At 31.2% G+C, this 10,806-nt stretch overlaps 1 protein-coding gene across 1 annotated transcript in view; it reads right to left on the bottom strand.

The window, feature by feature from the left end:
* Window positions 1-7,658: 7,658 nt before the first annotated feature.
* LOC108780667 (IQ and ubiquitin-like domain-containing protein) overlaps window positions 7,659-10,806 on the bottom strand; it is a 4,860-nt gene continuing 1,712 nt past the window's right edge. The window contains exons 3-5 of the mRNA XM_018548462.1: window positions 8,889-9,433; window positions 8,214-8,402; window positions 7,659-8,047 (exon numbers count right to left, since the gene is read on the bottom strand). Of these exons, the coding sequence (XP_018403964.1) occupies window positions 7,659-8,047; window positions 8,214-8,402; window positions 8,889-9,433 (1,123 nt within the window). The remainder of the gene's footprint in view (window positions 8,048-8,213; window positions 8,403-8,888; window positions 9,434-10,806) is intronic.

Raw genomic sequence — 10,806 nt, 5'->3', positions numbered from 1 at the left:
ATATGTATGATCATAATTATGAAAATAACGCTGAAATTGCAATATGTAAAATTATTGACACATGTCTTACAGTATATTTAAACAAACCAATAAGATTATAAATAATTGTTAATATCTTTTAACTAAATAAATTTTATTTTAATTAAAAACAATATTTAACAATTAAGGTATATTACATATACATATTTAATATATTACTCCATGAATATTTTATTTCTTAAAATATTCATCCAAATATGTACTATCCTCTGATTGTCATCATTTATATTCATATTGTCTGATATCGAATTCTACTTTGCAATTTACGACAATATACTCACGTTGTTCTTAGGAAGAATTTCTCTTTCTGAAATATTTGTTTTGTATATTTATACGATACCATATGCGAGAGAAATATTCTCTGCAAAACTGTCGTATAAGTAAGATAAAATGATATATATTTTATGATTAAAGAGACTATCGAAGCTATCTGTTAGAACTTCGTGTATTGCATATTTATTATTTAATGTAACGTGTAAACCTTTTTTGAATCCAATATCTACGCTTCAACCTATTATTTCACAAATACATGAATTTATAGATCCTCGATTTTGCAGACCGTTTGTTTCTTAAACATTTAGATTTATATTTAGACCTCTTATTTATCGTATAATTCTGTACATAGCATTTTAGATCTCTGACCTCTTCTTTTCTCATTTAAACACTTAAGCTCAAATATTTTTCTTTTATACAATTTAGTAAGTAAATTTAACTCTTTTAATAGAGTATTTACTTAACAGTACATTTGTGAGTGTAAATTGTCCACAATTTGTTGCAGCATAACTCTGTGTCACTTCATAACATCAAAAAATGTTTAGGGAAAGTATAATATTATGGTTCTTACAAGTATAATCTTCTGGTCCTTGACATTTCCGCTATTAGATAGTAAATGCTAATAATTATTTATGAAATCATTTGTTCAGTATAACGCCATTACATTATGGTGTTAACGTAATATACATAATACCAGTATTTACTATAAAGCATTTCTACTTTTAAGCATTTCGAAACATTTTCGAAGTAATATTTAATTTAACTATACATACCACCTTATTGTTGTAAATTAAACGTATTATCACACAAATAATTATAAACATTTTAGTATGTTGTTCATTATATTTTATTTAGCTGAACACATTTCAAATTAAGTAAAGTTAAAAAATAGCATTTGTAACTCATTAAATATGTTGATTTCTGATTCTTATTCAAGGTTTCATAAAAAAATAATTATTCAATAAATCGATTTGTAGTTCGATAATTCTATTGTTAATCTATGTATACCAAAGTGAGAACAGAATACCAGCATTGACTCCTGGCAACGTACCGATTATGTACTGAAAAACGGATTCCGTTTTTCAGTATTAGTTCTATATTGGGCCAGTATTAAATAAACAACATTATGGTACTCTTCCAGCGTGTGAATCGGTATTGAATAATAATACCGAGCTAGTATATTATTAGTAGATTTTCGGTATGATATCTGTATAGAAATTAATAAAGATATGTCTTTACATATCAGTACAGGAACAGTATATTGCCGATATATCATCGATATCATATTCGTACAGAAATTGACAGAAGAAGTATGTCAAGCGATAATACCGAATCAGTACATTGCTGGTAGATTTTCAGTAACGCATCTATATTGAAATTGTCAAAAGTAAGTTATCGGGTATCAGCATTGAAACGGTACATTGCCAACGGATTATCTGTGCCATATTTGTATAGAAATTGGCAAAAGAAACATGTCAAGCCACTGTACCGAACCAGTACATTGCCGGTAGATTTTCAGTACCGCATCTATATTGAAATTGTCAAAAGTAACGTATCGGGTGTCAGCATTGAAACGGTAAATTGCAAGCGGATTACCTGTGCCATATTTGTATAGAAATTGGTAAATTGAACTCGTCCTTTGTCTCCTAGTAACCAAAATTTTGTTAAACGAACTATAATCTCTGAATTACATGTATAAAAGTCAATGAATTCCCCGTTTCGATAATCAGGAAAATTTTTTTAAATAATATATAATAATTAAGGTGCTCATTATTGTATTATATATTATTAATAATTATTTTAAATTATATTGAATAATTTTATTTTTGATCATGACTTTTTTTCAATTATTTTTACAGTTAACCTAAAACATCTCATGCCTATGACTGTGAAAAACGTACATATCTGTTACGATTGACTTATATTTGCTGGGATAAATTTATTTTAAAATAAGAGAAGTAGTACGGATTTTTTATACAATATTAGTACTGCTTGTGTTATAATAATAATATTAATACAGAATCAGTACTGGTACTCATTGTGAGAAGTCAGCATCCCTAAATGCGAATTTCGATAAAATCATTATTGCATTCGTGTGTCCACTGTTTGTCCACGTTTGTCCAACCATTATTTTCGTTTGTCCACCATATTATTATTATATTTTTCATAATAATGAAAAATAATCACTTGGGGGTACAATATTTTTTTTTGTATAACTTTTTTTTGGAGGGTTGACAAATGAAAATATCGGGTGGACAAACGTGGACAAACAGTAGACAAACGAATGCTATAATGACTTTATCAAAATTCACATTTAGGGATACTGACTTCTCATTGTTAGTACTGCTGCAGCATTATGATTCGGTAACCATTTTGGTATAATATTGTTACTGCATTAGGTACAATATGTATACTGATTTTCGGTATTATTGTAGTACTGTAATCCCGTATTGTAATACCGTACTATAATGGTACGGACGTTTAGAAACATTACGACACCGTAATCCCGTACCGTATGTATACTGTATTTCGAGTCTTGGCCCGTTGCTATCATCCCTGTATTACATCAGTGCAATACCAATACTGGCATCCGATATCACGCCGGTACTGAATACTAAAAGTTGGTACTCGACCAGTATCTCGCCGGTATTCAATTCCCACTTGGATAGTTTATATCACACGTGTTATCCACAGATTTTTAATATTGGATCTTATATGACAAAGAAATTATATATACGAACATTATTTACTTACATTCTGCAATATCTTACTTTTTGCAAACATAAAATTTTGTAATATTATATTAATATCGTGTTTTTTTAAATAAAATAAATTTTTTAAATCTGTTTTTATGAGAGGCCACACTACCACCTCTGTTTGTCTTAGACTCGATTGTTACGCAGTATCACCAATGTTCTAAATAATAAATACTTTATAATGTTGAGATAATTTAGAATCGATTAAACAATGTCAGCAAATGTAATCGTTGAATTTTAAATTTAAATATCATTAACAAAGTTATTGAATAAAATGTAAATAAAGGGGAAAGGACATAATATCACTTTTTCCTGTATATCATCTTATTCTTTGAGTAGCATGAAAAATAACACGAAGTAACGTGAAGATTTTAGAGGGCACGAACGTAAGCATCTTATTTAAATGCTTTCCTTTTTCCACCGTGACAAAACAAGAAAACACTTTTAGAAGCCTCGACGAAAGTCGAAGAGAGAAAAGGTGCTCAAGCCAGGAAGAGTGACTTTCGTCGAACAATGCTCTCGGCAAATAGCACTTGTGACGACAATTTGCAGGCAATAATTGTGAAAGATGTTTATTTCAGGCGAGGGGAATGAAAGAGAATTGAGAAAGGGTAGTTGGCACTCGCAAAATCCCGACAAGCCGCGTAGCGGGAATTATATCTGGGTACACTTTCTCGACCATGTGTCGTGACACGAGACGCACTTTTCTGTATATTATAAATTACGCACAAGATGCCGGGAACAGAAGGTCGCGAGTCCTTCCTAGTGTTGCTTAGAGACGGCACGGTGCTAGCATGGCAAAACTTTTCGCGAGATCGTCATCTACGGAGCGGAGTCAGCGGAGATGGGCGCGTTATACATATTTATGTAAAGCAAAGGATATCGGAGGGAGAATTTTAAGTTAGATATAAACGGACGCAAAGTTTGTCGTCGTGCGACACCTTCCTCTCAACCTCGTCGGCGAAAGTTATGCGCTTCCTCGCAGCGAACGTAATTCGCTGGTAAACTCCGCGACAAATATGGATAAAACGAGAGATTAATGATCGCGATGAACGAAGGAGTTGAACCATTATCGAGCAAATAATATAAACTGAAGAATCGTCTACCTCTGTTAAAATATTCAAAATTTTTGTAATTTGGCTTTTTATATAGCCTTTTTTTTTACTATGGAAAGTGACAATTTTTTTCTAAAAACAAAATATAGATTGCAGATTTAATGACCAGCTAGTTGCATAGTAGACCACTAATGGACTATTATTCGACTTTTTTTTCAATCAAAACGTAAAAGCCTACAAATTGCTCTAATTTACTTTGATACATTTTGGCTTCACTTGTAATATCCATTAAAAAATCAAGAGTGTAACACACATTTTATCAGTATCATAAATATTTAATTTAACTTATAACATTGATAATAGATGATAGATGATAGATGTAACAGGACGAGAGATGCTATAAAAACATGGTACAGGCATATAAACGTGATACTACTGTAGAATTTCCATTTGTAAAGTACTCTCTATAAAATGTCTGAATATACAGCGTTTCAAGGGGAACAAAAGAAAAGGTCTAGTGAGGTACGAAGGATTTTTGATGGAAAGCTGAATTTTATGAAGTACCGCGCTTTCTAGTGTACCCACATTGGTAATCGATGGAACGGAAAATGGTTTCGTTTTACGAAGGTCAATGCTTCTTTAATATAATCTGACCAGCCATTTCCTTTTACGCCAGAACTTTTTACGCAGAGAAAAAACAAAAAAAAACGAGCTAAATAACGATTGAACATCAGGTTTTGCACACAACACATAATAATATATCAATGTAACTAGGATAACTTTGTTAACAGAATGATGAAAGAAGAGAATAAACAAACGAGTCGATCGATTGCACCTCTCGTAAATGATTTCGCAGCAAGAGACGAGTTTCGATGAAAACATGCGGCGAATAGTATAGACGGCAAGAGAAGTAATTAACGCAAACATAGCAAATGCAAAGAAAAAAAGTGCTTGTTTCACGTTTTTACAAGAGCACGTCCTTAATTGGGCGCTCGAGAAATATGAGAGCGTCAATGCATGATTGAGAATTCAAATATTATGGACAATCGTCGAATTTAATTGCAACACGGTGTAATTACTTGTGTATAAATATTGATGCAGCGCTCATTATTACAGAGGAATTATGTGCCAATTTCCTTCACTGTTGAATTTATAACAAACTCTCAAAATAAATACCTTCAGAATTTAAGGAAGAAATTTATTGATAAACTCACCAAATAAGGCAACGCGAAAGCACTCTCTGTTGTCGCACGATATCACAAGCACTTGATAATTTAAGCAAAATCTTAAAATACTTTTCGTGTAATAGCTTTATAATTTTAATACGGTTTCTATGTGTGATTTATTAAAATTGCATTATCGCCCGTTATAAGCCGGAAAAATGCTTTTATCGCAAAGCGATTGCATTTCGCGAAAGATTGAACGACTTAGTCGGATTAAACTGAGTTGGTGCGCAAAGTAGTGCACATCGTCGATCAAATTTTGACATTCGCGATCCACTGGGATAAGTAGATCGCGTCGAAGAGTAGCTTTTAATGCGACCTACGTATGTACTATACTTCCATGTGCGAGACTCCGCAGCGCGGCACTTGAAAGCTCCAAGCCTTAAATCCAACGTTGCTAGTGGCAACGTGCTTGGTCGATCGGTCAAAAGCCTTCTCTTGTCCATTATTTTTCGATTTTGTGTGTTCCCCGATTCAAAAGCCTCCGCGACGGATATGAATTCAGACTAGTGTGCGGCAGGTATTATGCGCCCCGGGGCAGAGAATTTTCGACGGCATTCATACATCTCCGCTTTCAGCGTTCTCTGCGAGATGCATGTATAACGCATTCGAAGCAAACATGCACTTTAAAAACCTCAAGTGTATCAAATCTGATACGTTTTCGCGATACATGCGTTCCAGGGCGCTCTTTCTTAATATTAAGTTCGACTAAACTCTCAAGTATATCTGGATTAGCAAGCTTATTTCAGAATTCCTGTAACTATTTTGTAGTATTCTCTTCTTTTTTTAATTTCCATTCTAACAAATTGCATCGAACATAAATCGATTCGAATTATTCGCCCGCGGGACCAATTAAGGGTAGTGCGGCCGATATTTGCAATGCAAGTATAAGCCAGATTGTGTTACGGCGATAAAGTGATACGATAGCGAATGGTGCCAGCTCTGGAACAGCGAACAATTTATATACCGTTACGCAACGGCTTTTATAGTGCTAAAACCGCCACTATCTCTGTCAATGTACGTTCCTTACGTAAAAGCTTTCACTATCGCCGGTTTCATCCAAACAATATCGTCCGATTTCTCGCGGAGCAACATTGCATATATGATAGCCGTAAAACCTTTTCTGCTATTCCTCCGGAGACTTGAACAATACGTATCGGCAGTTCAGAAAAATTCATACATTTTTAAATCGTAAATACATATCTATACGATAGACGGACATAAATATAAAATATAAACATTAATTCATATTATCGGAGCAATTCATAACGTGAAAAACTTATTAGTTTCATCGGTGTTTCATTTTTTCAAATAATTATTATAATACATGTGTGTGTGTAAATAAATATAATATAATAAATATAGTAGCATAGTGTCAGTTATAAAACGCAATAAGCATGAATTAAAATTAAACCTTAATATAATTAAAACAGCTACTTTTTTGGTACAAATAAATTCTAATAATGCTTAAAATAGTGTCCTTTTTATAACTTTGTTTTTTAAACATAAAATCATTTTACAATTTTATACCTTTTCTTACTGAAATATTTTTTCTTAATATATGATCAAAATCATATATGATGAAATTAAAAAATATTTCTAATAATGGTTATGTATTATACTATTACTAAATATGAAGTTTATAATATTTAAACAATATCAAATTGACAAAAAAATTTTATCAAATATTTTAAAGTATTAAATAACTTCAATCAAAATTTCTAAATTGACGACAATATACTGTGAAAACATATTAAATATGTAGTTAACGACTTTTGCTTTATTTACTTTATTTTGGTTGTTCTCTCTTTATGAATTTATGTGTAAATAAACCGTAGATTTTATTTAGATAATATTTGGATGAACAAAAGTGAAAACCGATGACAAAATAAAAGTTTTACATAATAAAAGTTTATTAAGTTTTTGCATGGCCAATTGCAGTATCGATATATAATTCATAATATAGCAACGATACATTTCACTACGTTTTCAATACATTAAAGTTGTATTGATTAAAAAATACGTTATGAAGAGATTTAATTGATGTTTATATATATGTATATTCATCAATTGATATGATATAATTTCTTCTCACACAGTATTTTTTATCCTAGTTTGTATTTTTTAGATGGATCGTAATTCTCCACAGTTATGGATGATTTATATTTTACCTCTTTACTTTGAATCTTTGAGAAGCGACAAGATTCACGGAATTTTTTTTCAAAAATAATTAGTCGTCTGAAAATATTAAAGAATGTTTACATATTGCTTCGATACAAACATATTAATGTTAAGATGAAGACGTTATATAATTATACGTACTTAAAAAAATTTTGTGCAATCTGATGTTTCAAATTAATTTGGCTTATCAAATGCTCCGAATATATCGTAGCGAGATCACTAATGTTATAATGTAAGTCGGCTTCGTCCTTTGTCAATAGAATACAATTCCAAGGCGCCCATTCAACATCTTTTTGATATCTTACCATTCTTAGAATAAAAAGATCTCTAGTCTTACTGATTGCCGATTGACCTTGCCAAATGTGGTTAACTAAGTGATAAATATCCTGCTCTTGCATTATAAATGCCAAAGCGGAAGTACTGCCTCGATGTTCTTCCTCAGCACGTACACAATTTAATATAAACATGTAAGGATCATAATTCACATACGCAATATTACGTCTACTTAGGGAACTGCAGCCTTTAAAAACATATTTAACTAATTAATTTTTGTAGTTTCTCGTATTTGTATACAAGACATTATAATCGAAAAATAAATCATCAATATATATGTATACTGTATAGTGTATACATATGTTGAATAAAATATTTTATTTGTTGTGTATAATATTATACTCATCACTCACTGCTGCAAATTGTTAACTTCTTCATTCTAGTATGTGCTAAAAATTTACGGATGGGAAGAAGCTTTAAACAACTTCGACAAAGTTTGGTTTCTGTTTCTAAAGGCTCTCGCAATTCGTTATCTTTAGATTCAGTAGTAACACATTCACAACCACAAATACCGAATATTCTTACAAAATTCAAATAAGTATCTGTAAAAGAATATACGTATTTATATTATTACTAAAAGTAAGTATAATTGTAAATGCGATAAAATAATAATAAGTATACAATGCAGTGCAAAATAAAATAAAAAATTCTAGGAAACTGTACATAACTTAAACTCTATTTTTCCTCTCTCCAATTAAACTTTTTGCAAAATAAAATTTATAGTGATATAAGTAATTGCTATTCCTTCTTACATCTTTTAAGTTATATTTAACGTTGATAAAATTTAAAAATATATTACTGTTATCCCATTGACACTATTTATATAATAATCGTAATAAAGTTATTAACAATATATAAATTATTATTAACATCAACATTTAATATTAATTAACTGTTAATAACTAACAAATTTATCGATTGTTATTAAAAATAATTTATTAACAGCATCAATTATCTTTTCTCAATTGTCGCTATCATTTATTATTAATTAATAATAATAAATATCACATAATATTAACAAATCTTACGTGTTATTCTTTCATTCAGATAATCGAGTGTTAAACCCTCGATCTTTCGATTTAACAATGTAATTTCTTGATCCAACAAAGATAATAAATCCAATGCCTCAATACAATTATGCGGTTCAACCGACTTTTTCAGTGCTATCAACAATTTTATTCGTTCTTTTGAACTAATGTCGCGATTGTTTATTGCATCATAAATGTTTTTTAATTTTCGAGCATTTTGAGTTTTTATAGTAACCATCTCTACGAGTTTGCCCTTGTAACCACTCCATCGTATAGGCTTGCAATTCACTGTTAAAAATCTGAGAACTCTTTGTTTCCGGTACGATTTCTTGATCGCTTGTTTATGTTTATCGATTTGATTAAGCATCTCGACCATTTTCTCTAAAATCCTATAATTCTCAGCACGCTGGCCTGCCTTGAACAACCGCGATTTTATGTCCTTTAAACGATCAATTCTCCATTCTTCGACCAGACCATAAAGCATGTCAAAGTCCGCTCTGGATCGCGGATATATTTGACGAAGAATATTCTGTTTATGTCGCAATCTGCAAAAAAGAATGATACGTGAGTTTATAGCACAAAATATATGATATGTGATATAAGGTTCGTTCTTTTTAGCTAAAGTTCTTATACGGTTCATCTTTCTTCCTTTTCTTTCTACATTGAAGAGAAAAAGAGAAAAGATGAACCTTACAAGAAGTTCAGCTAAAAAGAATAGACTTATAATCTGAACGTTTTCAAAAGCATTGTGCAATAATTTTTTGTAAAAAAGTACAAAAAAATTACTATTATCATGTTTTTAAAATTGCAAAATTTTTTCTCATATCTTTCTATTTCTAATACTTTCTAAAGTATACTTGAAACAGTATTTCAGATACAGATATGTATATTTTTCATCATAAAATAAACATTTTTTTAACAAACAATTCTATACAAATAAATTTAAAAAAATAATTTAATTATAAAATTCGGTAGTGGGAATTTTTAATTGTATTCTTATTTAAAGCTTTATATTATCAGTACTATGTAAACAATTAATTAGTGATTTTCGGATTAACTTCAAACTCTAATTATAAACCGTGTCCCATCAAATATACCAAATTACGACATGATGTAACATACATTATAATATAACACGCGTAATACAGTTATATTGTTGAGTGAGAAATTACAACTAATAGATACGTTAAGCCCATTCTACAATCGCGTAAACGTAGTTGCAAAAATTGACTAATCATAGTCGAATATTTTCTTCGCATTTAACTGTGATTGGTTGATTCTTGCAACTACACCATTTACAACTACGCTAACGCAATTGTAGAATGAGCTTTATACGTAACTTGATGTTTGTTGGGATGACTAGGTTCTCTTTTATGAAACTATTATATTTTTAAAATTCGATATTTTCAGACTATTTATTCAGAGATACTAAGAGACTTCCTAAAACAGAATTTCATGTTAATTAGATCATTTATTAAAAATTTAGATTTAAAAAAATCTGCGACCAGAATCAAATTTAGCGATTTCAAAAACCTTAATTGAAAAAGCAAGATGTTCCATGAAGTTACTTTCTTAGAAAACTTCCGCGCACGCGTCTTCAAAAGATTACTGTCAAATAAACTTCTGCTTTAACAAAATTTTGATTTAAGGTTTTTATCACTATATAAACCAAACAGAGCGAAATATAAAAGTAGAGTATATAGGGGGATATATAGGGAGATGATGTCACTGGGTGAAAGGTACATCACGGAGAGGGGGTGACGTCACGCGGGGTCCGTTGGGTGCAGTCTGCCACTGCATGCGTCTCTGCAGACCCCGTACTCGGCGGTCACTGACCCCACATGACGTAATACGCCGCGAATTCTGTGACTACTGCCTTATGACGTCATACCCCTCGTTTCAGTGACGTCATCCCCCC

This window comes from Cyphomyrmex costatus, unplaced genomic scaffold (assembly GCF_001594065.2).
Source record: "Cyphomyrmex costatus isolate MS0001 unplaced genomic scaffold, Ccosl1.0 scaffold123, whole genome shotgun sequence".
NCBI lineage: Eukaryota > Metazoa > Arthropoda > Insecta > Hymenoptera > Formicidae > Cyphomyrmex > Cyphomyrmex costatus.
This window is presented reverse-complemented; position numbering and strand designations above follow the sequence as displayed.